This window comes from Miniopterus natalensis, chromosome 18, assembly GCF_054644295.1.
Source record: "Miniopterus natalensis isolate mMinNat1 chromosome 18, mMinNat1.hap1, whole genome shotgun sequence".
NCBI lineage: Eukaryota > Metazoa > Chordata > Mammalia > Chiroptera > Miniopteridae > Miniopterus > Miniopterus natalensis.
Genome location: NC_142098.1, coordinates 18,624,005 through 18,638,414, shown reverse-complemented (window position 1 = coordinate 18,638,414; position 14,410 = coordinate 18,624,005). Strand labels below are relative to the sequence as shown.

The window sequence follows — 14,410 nt, the reverse complement described above, 5'->3', positions numbered from 1 at the left end:
TAGATTGACGTGTTCATGTGCTGGTTTGGACAGGGCCTGTCCTGCCTTCCAGGCTCTGAGCTTCCGAGGGTGGGGACTGGGTCTGTCTGCTTCATCCCTACTCTCAGCGTGATCTTGGTCACTACCTGGCTGATCGAATGACAGAAAGTAGGAAAGGAGGGTGGGACTACATGTGGGAAGGTGCCCCAGCCTTGCCTGTCTCTTCTCTCCTTGAATCTGTCTGGAGCTTCCTTGAAGATGCTTTGTTAAGCTTGTTGGCAGATGGTGCCACTTGAGGTTGAGTATGGGAATTGGGGGCAAGGACATGTGCCTGGTGTGCAGGTGGGAGGAAGTCCACGTGGGGGGCGGGTAGTCTGAGAGGGGCCCAGAATCAAGAGTGGGAGGAGAGAGGAAACAGGAGCGTCAAGAACAGGGTCATGGGGACCGCCAGCAGCAGGCGGGGGGCTGAAACCCCAAGTGCACGCCTGCAGATGACTGGTGGGGAGGGCAGCCAGGAGGTCACCGGACCTGGGGAAGACCAAGGTGATGCCGGGAAGTGGGGAGGGTTGTGCAGAGATGAGGTCTGGCTAGTGTGGCTGCGTTATCTCACTTCTTCAAGCAGGAAACACGGTTGCTGAGCCCCACCGCACCGGCGTGCTGGGTCTGAGCTCCGGCCACCACAGCCTGCTTTGAAAATAAAGTCGGTCATCTGAATGACTGTGTGTGCCCTTGGCAAAAAACCAGCCAGTGGTCAGGCTCCCCTTGCCAGCCATTTGCCCATTACCCTTCCCGTTGTCAGCAAATTGGTGGTAATCCTTTTTTTCTTAACCTTTTCTCACGCTTTTATACACACATGCACATGTATGAGCACATGTATGAGCACAGGCATCCTTCCTTAGCTGAGCCTAATGCATTCCTGAAAACATGACAGAAAGCATCTTTTTTTGGACAGCAGAGCACTATATTATGTCCTATTACCTGGATACAAATGTGGTATGTTAATCAACTGATCAAAAAAATAAAACCCCAACCAATTTCCCCAGTATTGCTAGACACCCTTATAGAAACCAATGTATCAAATACTTCTGCATTGACAGCAACAAATACCTAATTATTTGAGACTTTAATGAACTTGTTACTGGGCATGTTTGCAAAAAGTACATAGGATACTCTACGGTATTGGTTCTGCAATTTTTCTTTTCCGTATCTACTTTGTAATTTAATATACATGACAGTGGAATAGTCCGTTAAAAATACTAAAGGTGACATCTAAATTGGACTCTGGCATCTTGCTTGTCAGAAGCAAACGCCAGAGCTCAAGAGGGACTCAATGGGCAGGACCCTGGGTTTGGTGCCTGATGATTTTCAACATGCTGCTCTCCTGTTGCAGGCTGATGCACACCAGTCTTTTCACTGGTGCCTGCGTGTGTGGTCCTAGTGCAGGTGTGTGATCTGGGCAGTTCATTTTGGGTCAACAATGTTTGCAAGTTATAGTGGATACTCAGATAGTGAGAATTTGAATATCAGTGGACACCTGTGTGTGCATGCCTACGGTTACACAAACACGTACAGACACATACATCCAGGATCCTATTTACATAAGCTATTGTGGAGTTTTTTCCCACACCAGTATATATGGATCTGCCTCTGCAATTCCCACAACAGATAAATTGAGAGACTGTTTTTTTCTCATGCCTTATGTGAGTTCAGCTTTGTTCAGTTGCATTAATCTTAAAAATAATAGCTAACAAGAGTTTAGAAGTTACTACATCATTATTAGTTAAAATCGCCAGGCACTATTTTAACACACACATACACAGACACGTACTCATTTAATTCTCAAAGAGCAGGTAGTGTTTCTGTTGGTCGCCTGGAGGCGTGGAGAGGTGAAGCTCCTGCCTGGAGCCACCTTGGATTTGAATCCAGGGGGGCTGGCTCCTGAGTCCATCTGCTAATCACCAGCCACAAGCTTCTCATGACTTAGAAAGCCCCTGGGAACATATGAGTTTGCAACCCCAGCACTAGGATATTATTTCTAGCTGCAGGTCAGAAAGGTGGTTTGGGATTAACCTGGTTGAGTGCAGTGGGCCTTACCCGCCTCATTGCTCTGCACCCCATGGGTGACAGGATCATCACTCAGCAAGTGCCCTCGAGTGATGCAAGATCAAGTGCAGGGCACATTAACAAAAATTCCCAGCAGGCCCCTCAGACTGCCGATTACCATAGAGAACCATCCCTGCTGGCGAGGAATTTTCTTTCTGCCTACTTAGGGCTCCTGGTAATCAGGGGAGTAGGCAGCTCTCGGTGCTTATGGAGCTGGCCCCTGCCCACCCAGAAGGCCTGGGAGGTGGCAGCGACAGCAGTGAAGGCCTTGGTGGTGGCGGAGCCTTCTCCTCGTAGAGGCCCAGCCACAGGCTCAAGCTCAAGCTCAGCAGGTGACTTTATACCTGGGCGGGAGTGCTCTCCCTGACTGAGGCTGATGGCTGGGAACCTCACCATTACACCTGCGGCCCTGAGGGTGTAGTCAGTAGAGGACTGCTTTCCACTTTTAGGAGATGCCCAAGAGAATTGAAAGCAGGTGTTGAAACAGAAGCTTGTACGTGAATGAGTGAACAAACAAAATGAGCTCCATCTATACCAGGGGTGGGGAACCTTTTTTCTGCCGAGGGCCGTTTGGATACTTATAACATCATCTGTGGGCCATACAAAATTATCCATCTTAAAAATTTGATAATTTGGAAATGGGGAGTGATAGCTAAAGGGTATGGGCTTCTCCTTGTGGTGATGAAAATGTTCTTACATTGACTCTGGGGGTGTCTTAATGTACTGAGAGCCACTGAACTATATGTTTTAAGTGAGTGAGTTGTATGGTCGTGAACTATATCTTAATAAAGATATTATACTAAGAGAGAAAGAGAGAGAGTGCGCACTGATATCTGTAATCACAGAAGCACCTGCTGATCCGAGATACCTTTGGGACTGTGGAATGTACGGGGGCAGTAACATCTTTTCCTGTCTCCCTGTACTGGCTCTGTTGGGGGAGCCAGGGGAAAACTGATTTTTTTGGTAACTGAGACGTCTGCATTTATCACCGCTCTGCCTCAGCTAGAGAGATGGTGGGCCTGTGCCCCCTCAGACATCATGATCCCTGCTTCCCGTGGGGCTAGCCCAGAAATTGATAGTCTGACGTGGCAGAGGCTGCTGAGGGCTTACCCTGATTGCTGTAGCATTCTCTCCCGCCCTCTGCCTGGGGAGTTAAGGCCCCCAGAAGCAGCCCTCAGCCCACAACAGATGGGGTTAGGGGATTAACACCCCAGCTCCCTCAGTGAGGTGAACTCTGAGGACTGTCAGAGTGCCCTGTGGGCTCAGCTCCAGGTGTCCACGAGGGGTACCAGCTTGATAACATAGCAACCCCTTCTCTTCTCCTTCACTTCCCCCTCTTCCTTCTCCTCTACTTTCCAAATAAATTGCCTGTGCTCAAGTCCTTGTCTTAGGGTCCGCTTCTGGGAAAAGCCAAACCAAGATACCCAAGAAACCCAATTCATTCATTTCACGGATATCTGAGTTTCTGCTCTGAGCCAGGCTCTAACGTAGGTGGCTGTGAGGCTCCGGTTGTGAAGGAACAGACACAGTCCCTGTTCTCTTGGGGACTGGAGGAGGGAGCAGCTACACAGGTGAACAAATAAACCTATAAATGCAAATGGTGCTAGTAAGGAACTTTATAGCACAGATATAAATATAGCAGGACGTGTCAATTCAGGGAGGTGGAGAAGGAAGGCAGTATTGCGGAGAAGTCATGTAAATGAGATCTGATGTGGACAGGACGCAACCTGTGTGTGTGCACTCACGCGTGTGCATGCATGTGTATGCACGTGTGTTTGTGCATGTGCTAGGACTTCCTGGTGGAGCACAGTGGGATGAAGGCTGCATATCCTAATGTTGTGTCTCATAGTCACTTACTTGACCACAGGAAGCAATATAAGGGTTCAAATTCTGGTTCTTCCACTTGCCAGCTGGTGTCCCTGGTCAGGGCACTTCACCTTTCCATGCCACAGTTTCCTCATCTGTATAATAGGGGCAGTCATTGTACCTGCCTCATAGTGTTGTGAGGAATCAGAATTCCCTGTAGAGGTGCTCTCTTGGCCCACCCAGATCACATTACTAGGCCTATACACCCCTCTCCCAGCTGCTGGAGGCAGGGAGGACAAGAGGCCAGCCTCCCTGCCCCCAGGAGAACTCACTGCCCAGGTGTAATCCATGCTCAGAGCCCCTGTGTCATCATGCTAAAGACTGTCCACCGCTGGGACCACAGCCTCATTTAGCGCTCTTTGCCCGCCTCATCGTGCTCCCACACTCTCTTCTCCTTTGAGCATCCATCCCCCCAGGAAACACCTGAACAAGAATCCCTGCCTCAGTCTCAGCTTCCAGGGAACCAATCTGCAGCAATGTGGAAAGCATTAGCACTGTGCCTGGCATACAGTAGGCTCTGAAAGAGTTTTACATGATTATTATTGCCTTTATTTTTATCCACGTGGATGAGACCGATGTATCTTTAAGACTCTCAAGGGCCAGGACCAAGTACATTCAGCAGAATGTCTGGCTGACGGTTAAAAGTATGATGAATAGCTAGTCCATGTTCATGGATAGGAACATTCAACGTGTCAGTTCTTCCCAACTTGATCTACAGACTCAACACAATCTCAATAAAAATTCCAGCAAGTTATTCTGTGGATATTGATAAACCGATCCTGAAGTTTATGTGGAGAGGCAAAGGCCCAGAATAGCCAGTGTAGTATTGAACAAAGTCAGAGGACTGATGCTACCCTACTTTGAGACTTACTATAGAGCCATAGGCATCAAGACAGTGGTATCAGTGGGAGAATATGCATATAGAAATGGAACAGAATAGAGAGCCCAGAAATAGGCCCACCCAAATATAGTCAGCTGATCCTTGACAAAGGAGCAAAAGCAATTCAATGGAGGAAGCATAGTCTTTTCAGACATATGATGAATAAGCCAGTATTCGGGGGCAGAAGAAGGGGGAAATGGCCAGGATGACGTAATGGAGGTCACCAGTCCTGGCTGAGGAAGGTAGATGCCTGCAGCCCTCACCTGGGACAGGGCTGGCCTCTGAAGGATGTTGAAGTGAAAGATGGTATATGGACGATCAGGGCCATTTGCGTCATTGGGGTGGCTGTTTATATTTCATTGTCTTTCTGTCTTGCATGCTTCTTTCTCCCTGTCTGACTTTGTGTGTATGTGTATTTTCATCTCTCTCCTTGTCTGGGTGGCTTGTCCTTTGTTCATGTCTGGTATGTCTCTGTCCCTCTTTTATCGTGTTTGGGTGTCTCCAGTTGTGTTTGTTCATATCTGTGTGTGTCTGCCTCTCTGAGTCTCCCTCCCCTACTGTCCCATTTCCAGTTCTGTCCTTGTCTATGTCCCCAACTCCCTGTCCCCTTCCTCTTTCAACAACTATTAGGCTCCACTGTATACCACCATCTCTGCTTGAGGTGGGGATACAGTGGTGAGGAAAGGAGCGCCATCTAGGGAAAGAGCTCTGAAACCATGATTCACACCAGTAAGCACTTGCCTCTGGTCACAGTTGTGGGGGAGAGGGGGTTGTGTAATAGAAGGAGTTGGAGGGTTTTCTGTGGGTTTGGTGGTGAGTGGGCTGAGACCAGAAGGGAGAATTTGGAGCTAACCGGGCTAAGAACATTCCTAGCAGTCAACAGCATGTGCTGATGTCTGTGGTGTGACCCACTAGAGGTTCTGAGATTGGGCCAGTGTGGCTGGAGCGTGGAGGGGGAGGGCACACAGGGGTCCATCCTGGGCCTTGGTTCGTAATCCTAACAGTCCTGGGACACCATTAAAGGTTTGAAGCCAGGAATGGCATGAGTATATCTGCATTTCATAAAAATGGCTCTGTGAGTTAACTTCTGGCTACTTCAGTAGACCAAGCAAGATGTAATAGTGGGGTTGGCCATGGAAATGGGTAGAAGTTGACAGATACAAGAGCAATTTAGAAAGTATAACTGGTAAGACTTGGTGATTGCCTGAAGACAATAATGTTAGATTATCTGAAAATTTTTTAGTTACGTCGGTCAAAAAAAGTTTTTTTTTTTTTTAAAGAGTGGTCAGGGAAGGTCTTAATACATTCTCCTGCTTTACAAAAAAAAAATTTTTTTAATTGATTTGTAGAGAGGGGGGAAGGGAGAGGGACAGAGAGAGAGAAACATTTACATGAGAGTAGAACATTGACCCCCCCACTAGGGATTGATCCCACAACCCAGGCATGTGCCTTGACCAGAAATCAAACCTCCCAACCAACTGAGAGCCACACTGGTCTAATATTACTACAGATATTAAATGGTTTTCACCATTTTTTACATGCAATCGTCTTCTGGGTTGTTTTTGTGTTGGTGTGTAGTTCTACAGAATTTTATCGCATGTGTAGATTTATGTAACCGCCGTCACACACACAGGGTGCAGAACAGACTCTGTTTCTTTAAACAGAGTCATCACTTTACGTCATGACTCTGGTCCCCCAAAGTGCTTTCCATCTAGCTAGAGCCTGGTAAGGAAGCAGAACACTTCGTTGACGCCATTCTCTCTTCTATGATTTCATTCTCTGCACCCACACCCCTGTTGCTGCCTGTGAATGGCCATGACCTTTCCTGCTGTTCCAAACCTGACTCTGCAGTGCCTTTGTTCACCTTCTAGACTTTGTCTGCCTTCTTCCTTGACCCTAGGTCAAAGCTGAGATCTCCTTTCCTCCCCTCTCTTTTCCAGGAATACCTCTCTTTTTGGTTTCTTTGTTCAGTGCAGGCACTTAGATGTACGTACCAGGGCTCTTATGGTTGCAAGAGACAGAAATTCATTTCACACTGACCTAAGCAAAAAGGATAATTTATTGGGTCCTGTAAGTTGCATGTTCCAGGGCAGAAGTGGCTCCAAGCCCGACTGAACCCAGAGTTTCAAATAGTGCTCAGTGCTCAATTTTTTCTTTCTGTATGGTGGGCAACGCCGTCTCTGCTTCCCCAGACTCATGTTCTATCAGCCAGGCAGTGGCAGGAGAAATTTTACGAGTAGCTCTGGCTGAATAAGTCCCAGAAGGATTCTGATGGACCTCGCTTGGGCCATGTGCTCATCCCTGATCTAATCACTGTGCCGGAGATGGACATTCGTCATTCATTCCCAGGACCCTTGGACCTGTCTTTGGCTTATTGTGGTGGGAGGCCAAGAAGGGTGGATCAGCTTCATCTGAAGCATGTGGAATGGGTCCATTCCAGGAAAAGGTGCTTTTTTTGGCAGAAAAAATGGGAGGAAGGGACCAGTCGAGTTTGTCTCCTTAACAGTGCACAGTTTACTTGTCATCCCATGGCAGGGAAGGGGGTTCTCCCTGGGTTGAGGTGGAATTCCTCATTGTCTCTGCTAGCTCTTGCTGTAGAACTATTCCAGTACCTAGTGGCTTAGAACAAAAACCATTTTATTTATTTGCACATACTCTTGCAATTTGGGCATGACCGAGGGGCTGGGGCGGCTCGTTTGCATTCTGGGGAATGAAGGAGCTGGGCTTTGTGCCTGGGGTGCAGGTGTGTGGCTGCATCCTCAGGGGGAGTGAACTCCGGCTTCTAATGGGCTCATGTTCATTTCCTTGTAGTGGATATCATGGAAATCAAGGAGATCCGCCCAGGGAAGAGCTCCAAGGATTTTGAGCGCGCCAAAGCAGTCCGCCAGAAGGAAGAATGCTGCTTCACCATCTTGTATGGCACCCAGTTTGTCCTCAGCACACTCAGTTTAGCAGGTGGGTGCACGTCTGGGTGCTTTTCTTCCTCCCTGTGCCTTGGTTTCCTTCTTGGGACACTCTCTAGTAGCAGGATGCTCACGCCTGCCTTCCCACTGACACGTATTTGAGGGCATCACGGTTTTGAATCCTAACTCTGCCCCTTCCTAGCTGTTTGCCTTTGGGCAGGCTACTCACCCCCCTGAGCTGCCGATTGCCCAGCTGTGAAGTGGGGAGAATCATAATGCTGGCCTCATTGGTATAAGGATTATGTTAAGGGCCAGCCTGGCTCATGCTGAGAGCTAAAGGCAGGTTACATTTTCATCCAGCAGACCCTGGCCTACCATTTATTCCACTTAACTGATCTGAAGGAACTATCCTAAAGTCTTATGTCTCAAACAAGTAAATATGTACACACACACACATACATGCATGCACACATACGCACACGCATGCATGCATATGCGCACAACGCACAGACACATGTATCTGGAGGTAAGATTTCTGGTCATCCCTGTGAATCCTCCAGAAAGCCAGAAAAGCCTCTGAGAGGCCAGAGAAGAGCTGTGAAAAGGCTCAGGCACTTTACTCAGGAGCAGAAGCTTGGAGCTACCTTCAGGTCTAATCCTAGAACTTACTGACTTAGAACTATATGCACAATCATGACTGATGAGAGAGAAAATTAATACCATTAAAAGTAGACCAAAGTGGGGAGAAGCTTTGAAAGGTGAGCAACGTTAGGGACATTTCACTTAGGGCCAAACAGCTGTCATTGATTTAATTTGTATTCATTTTTTTTCCATCAGGTATCTTCTGAGCATATGCTCTGAGCTGGGTTGTGCTAGAAGTCATTGGGGCTCTAAAGATGATTAAGACACAGTTGCTGCCTTTAAGGAGTTCATAGTCTATTTGGGAGATAGACCTGTGGACAGAAACTTATAGTACCCTGTGATTCAAGCAATAGTCCAAGCATAATACATTATGCTGAGGCATATAGAGGGTCTAATTCCAGGGAAGGCTTTGCAAATGATGGAGGTGACTTTTTACCTGGGTTTTGAGGCATCAGTAGGAGTCCATCTGCAGGAATGGAGGAATGGAGGGTGGTCCAGGGAGAGGACATTGCATATACAAGGACTTGGAGGAGGGAAATAGCAAGCCGTGTGTGGGAAATGATGAGTGTATGTTTGATTGATAGTGTGTGGTGGGTGGCAGAGATGGGGCAGCAGGGAGAGGGGCTCATGACCATGAACCTTCAGAGCTGTGTCCACTTAGACCCTCTTCACACTGAGCCTGGCTGTTGTTCTTGGTAGGGAGACCATGAGAACCCAAGCAAGACTCAGAGCCCAGGATACCAGTTGGTCCCACTCCGGGGTCCCTCTTCCAGAGCTCTGGAACTCCAGGTCAGATAGAGAGATGGGCAAGACTTAGATTCAGATCCCAGCTTCTCATTTATTGGCTCTGGGACAGGTCTCTCAACCTCCTGAGCCTTGGTTTTCTCATCTGCGTGGGAAGGATGAGAACAGCAGTGTTGGCGTGGTCTTGCCTGGTGGCTAGGAGCTGTTTAATAACTTGACCAGGTGTTTGCATTGCTAGCTCCATTTCACTGATGAGGAAATGAAGCACAGAGAGGTTAAGTAACCTGCTCAATGTCACACAGCCCTGAAGTGGTGCATTGGGACTTGGCAATGATGCCAAGCTCTTAGCCACTGCTTGTTGCAGCTTCCCTCATGGGCATCAGCATCACCTACATTCCACTCCTCTCTCTGGCCTTGGTTGGAAACGGGAAATGCTGAGGGCTGCTCAGGATTGTGATACAAATTATTCCAGGCCCCACAGGGCACAGGGTTAAAAGTGAAAGCTTTTTTTTTTTTTTTTAAATGTTTTTATTGATTTCAGAGAGAGAGAGGAAGGAAGAGGGAGGGAGAGAGAAACATCAATGGTGAGAGAGAGTCAATGATCAGCTGCCTTCTGCACACCCCCCACTGGGGATCGACCCTGCAACCCAGGCATGTGCCCTGACCGGGAATCGAACCGGGATCTCCTGGATCCTAGGTGGATGCCCAACCGCTAAGCCACGCCAGCCAGGCAAAGCTAAAGCTCTTTTTTTAAAAAAATTGCTTACTTGTCACCTGTGCTGTAGAAGGCTCATACATGGGCACGTGGCCTCATATCAGACAATATGCCGGTCTTAGAACCATGAAGGTATGAAGGAGATGCCTTCTTGGTGTGCTCCTGCAAAACTACAAATTGGCATGGGTCTCTCCTACCCCCATGATCTGTATGGGGCTGGGGAGGTGGGGAGCCAGGGTCTCTAAGTCTTCCCAGGACGTAACACAGCATTTCTGTTCCCATTCACCCCTCCAGCTGACTCTAAGGAAGATGCAACCAAGTGGCTCTCTGGCTTGAAACTCTTACACCAAGAAGCGATGAATGCATCCACACCCACCATTATTGAGAGGTATTGACTTTTGCCTGTTTATCTCTGTCTTGACTCATTCATCCAGTTCTGCTCTGTTTAGTCAACATGGGCAAAGGAAAGAAAAATGAGACATTTGATCTTGGAGGCTCACTGAGTGTCCTGTATGCAGTAGGTGCCCAGTAGTGGCTGTGGACTCTCCAGTGTCTCACAGAAGAGGCTCTGTTGCTTTGGGGCCTTGGCCTTGGCCTGTTGGGGTGAGGAGGACATTGAAACTGAGACAGAAACCTGCACTGGTATTGTGTTTTACGGGAAGACCGGAGGGCTTCCTTTTTAAAGGATTTAAGAAGGCATTAATTAGCTGACTCATCAAAGGGCTGTCACATGCAAGGTCCAGAATTTTCCATTTGCCACTCAGGACTGTCATGGATGTCTGGCTGGGATTGTCACGCCAGTAAACCAAAGCCCTCCAATTTCCACCACTTTTCTGACCAGTTTTTTGGGGATTAACGGATATCATCAGAGGGAATCACCAGTTTAAAGAATGCCAGCCTCTTCGAGTGGAAGGGGCCTCTTGGCTCAGCGAGGGCATTTTGACCACAAGAAGGAAACTGCTTTCCAAGCTAGAAAGTGGGAAAACCCTTCCCAGTGTCCATAGAACTCAGACTTGTACTGTTTTCTAACTTTCTTTCTCTCTCTGTCTCAACACTCTCCCCAGTTGGCTGAGAAAGCAGATTTATTCGGTGGATCAAACCAGAAGAAACAGGTAAAGATTCATTCACATTTTTGTTGTTTTCTCCAGATCATTTGGACTCTGATTTTCATTCTTTCTTTCAATGTTCCAAAGGGGTTGGGTGGATCATGTCTTATGCTGTGGAGAGGTCCTCACGAGGTTAAATTGAACCTACAGTGCGCCGGATGCCATGCTGGGTGCTGGGGGTGGATGGTGACAATATCTCCCTGCGTGGAGCCTCACTCCAGTGGAAAATTCGAGTCCATCTGCAGAGATGCATTCTCTGCCATGAAGTATTTGGGCCTCATCAATCTGACCTTCACATTTGAGTACCTTCTGTGTCCTGGGGAAAAACAGGATTGCCATGGCCCCTGCCCTTACTTTGTGGTAGGAGAGACTGACCACACAGAAAAGTAAACCAAGCTAAGAGCGATGGTTATAAGGGCTGGGCAGGCTTGAGAGGGCGATGTGACGATTTAGTTCAGTGGACTTGGCCTCTTCACCGAACAGCACGTCTTGGAGTGGCTCCCTCTCGGCACACACAGTGCTCTGTGCCAGACACTTGTAACAAACGTGGTTTGTCCTTAGATGAAGGCCGCCTGTAATTTACTTGTTGGTTAGAAATCATTTCCTTCTTGATGGACACAGAGCTGTCCCTGGTCTTTTATTATCTTTGTGAATAATGCTGCTATGAAAACCCTTGGGTCTAGACACCTTTGTGTTAACTTGTGAGAGCAGGACATGGGCAGGATAACATTCTAGAGGAGAAATACCAGCAGCAGAGTGTTTCCCGGCGGAACATCCTGAGAGGTGGCAGCAATTTATCTTCCTACCAGTGGTGCAGGACGGTGCCTGTGTCCTATGCCCCATGTCCCTGGATTTGGACGTTTGTTAGCCTGATGGGTGAAATGCTTAAATTTGCATTTCTTTATTTAGGGGTGAGGTTGAACATCCTCTTGCCCATTTTTTTCTTAGGTATGGGCCAGTTCTTATTAATAATGTAACGAGAAAGGCGACCATTTATGGAGCATGCCGGGCACTGTGCTAATACGCAGCTTATAAGCATTGTCTCATTTTGGCCTCACATAAGCCCTTTTTCTCAATTTCTAAATGTTTTTCCTTCCCTCCATTAAGATGTGTCACTAACATATTTGAGGCAGTGACTAACCTCTACAACCCTCCCTCTTCTTGTTCCTGAAAGTCGTCCGTCTCCAAGGCGCCTCTGTGTCAGGCCAGTGTCCCCTGTCGCTCGCTGCACTCAGAGTCTGGGCACCCTTCCTCGCTTTTCTACACACACCCAGCAGTAACCTTGAAGCGCTGAAAAGCCTGGTCATGTCAGGTCAGCCAGCGGCTCACTCCATGTCTCTGTGTCCGTCTGTCTGTCCTGTCCTCTCCTCCTTCTCTCACCCAGCCTGCACTCTGTGGCCACGCACCCTGGGCCCCGCTCCGGTGGGTGTGACAGAGGTGGGTCAAACGAGGTCCCTGCGTTGGAGGATTTTGTACACACTGGTCTCTTTCAGGCCCGGAGGTGGTGCCTCCTATGAGTGCTTCCTTTCTCTGTGGCTTCGGCGTGACTCATAGTTGAGATTGGCAGAGGGGTGACAGGTGGAGCCTCCTGGGCCCTCTCTTCATGCGGTGGTGGTACGGGGTTGTTGATTTTGTTCGCAAGTCCGAGTCTCCATCTTCTGCCGTCTGGAAAAGGCTGTCTCTCTCAGAATGGATTCTTCTGGGGAGTCCTTCTTAGAGATCCATCTTTTCATCAGCTGGTCCAGAGCCTTCCTTGGAGAGGAAGCCTGTTTCCGGACTTAATTCCTTGTTTCTCTCTTACCATTCCCTCTCCGCAACCTCCCTCCCAGTGGGCAGGGCCCTGCCGTCTGTCATCATGTGGAAAATCCCACCTTTCCTGTGGTTCTCTGAGGCTGTGAGGGAGTTTCTGAAAAGGAACTTTGACCAGGGAGCCAATGAAAGGGCAACTGACTTCTGTTCTGCCAATTTCCCCTCCTTTCCTGTCGCCCACGACTAATTGCGTTTCCCAAAGGAAAACAAAGGAGCCACAGAAGCGAAGGAAAGACTCAAGGCGACAGGAGACAGGCTCTGAGCGGGCAGTGCCCAGCCCCTGGGCGTTTTACTTGGCCTGGGCACCTGCTTTCATTTTCAGCATCTCTAGAGACAGAACAGCAGCAGCTGGCATTTGTTGAGAACTCGCTTTGCAGCAGCCCCGGTGCTGGGCACTTGACATCCTAGGGCAAGCTGATGGAGCGCTGTCGGGCTGGCGAGCAAGGTGCCCTTCGATCCGTTTCATGAGGACACCGAGGCCAGGAGAAGTTAAATAACTCGCTCAGGTGTGCCATCAGTACTTGGTGTTGCCTTCCTTTTTTTATTTTTTTTAATTGTGCTCTTGAAAGCTGGGAAAAGGCAAAAAAATATTTCCTTCCCCACACTAACCTAAAAAATATTACTTAGTTTGTTTTATTGTGGAAAAATATATATAACATAAAATTTATCACAGACTTCCTCTCTGCTAAGGTTCTGGACCAGCTGCCAGAAAGACAGATCTCTATGAAGGACCCGCAAGGATCCATCTGAGCAGGTGGACACTTCTGTAAGATTAAGTACATTCATTTTGTGCAGCCACCACCACCATCCGTCTCCTGAACTCTCTTCATCTTGTAACACCGAAACTCTGTCCCCATTAAACAATAAATCCCCATTCCTCCTCCTCCCAGTCTCTCCTGAGCTCTGTTCTGCTTTCTGTCTCAATGAATTTGACTACTCTAGGTGCCTCATGTAAGTGGAATCTTACAGTTTTTGTCTTTTTATGACTGACTGGTTTCACTCAGCATAATCTACTTAAGGTTTGTTTGTGGCGGTGTACATGTTCTTTTTTAAAAAAATCCTCACCCGAGGAGATGTTTATTGATTTTAGAGAAAGAGGGAGGGAAAGGAGAGACACAGAGACAGATTTAACATCAGTGTGAGGGAGTAACACCTATCCGTTGCCTTGTACCCTGGCTAGGAATGGAACCCGCAACCTTTTGGTATATGGGACGATGCTCCAGCCAACTGAGCCACCTGGCAGGGGCAGAATTTCTTTCCTTTTCAAGGCTGAATAATATTCCACTATAGGTATAGGCCACGTTTTGTTTGTTTGTTCCTCTGTTGTTGAACATTTGGATTAGTTCCCCCTGTTGGCTATTTGAGTATCGTTACTGTGAACATGGGTGTTTGAGTTCCTGTTTCTGATTCATTAATGCAGTACCCAGAAGTAGAATTACTGGCTCAAATAACAAACTGCCATACTGTTCACATAGCAACCGCAACCACTTTACATTCCCACCAGCAATGCACCGGGCTTCCATTTTTTTCTGCACTTCCCTGCCAACTTTTATTATTTTCTTTTTCTAATAGTCATCCCAATGGTTGTGAAGTAGTGTGTCGTTTTGGTTTTTGATTTGCATTTTCCTAATGGCTAGCGATGTTGCGCATCTTTTCATATACT

The 14,410-nt window shown here is 47.9% G+C and overlaps 1 protein-coding gene across 1 annotated transcript in view; it reads left to right on the top strand.

Moving 5' to 3' along the window:
- PLCG2 (phospholipase C gamma 2) overlaps positions 1-14,410 on the top strand; it is a 121,175-nt gene that overhangs the window by 35,583 nt on the left and 71,182 nt on the right. The window contains exons 2-4 of the mRNA XM_016196971.2: positions 7,640-7,783; positions 10,127-10,220; positions 10,897-10,944. Coding sequence (XP_016052457.1) covers positions 7,640-7,783; positions 10,127-10,220; positions 10,897-10,944 — 286 coding nt within the window. The remainder of the gene's footprint in view (positions 1-7,639; positions 7,784-10,126; positions 10,221-10,896; positions 10,945-14,410) is intronic.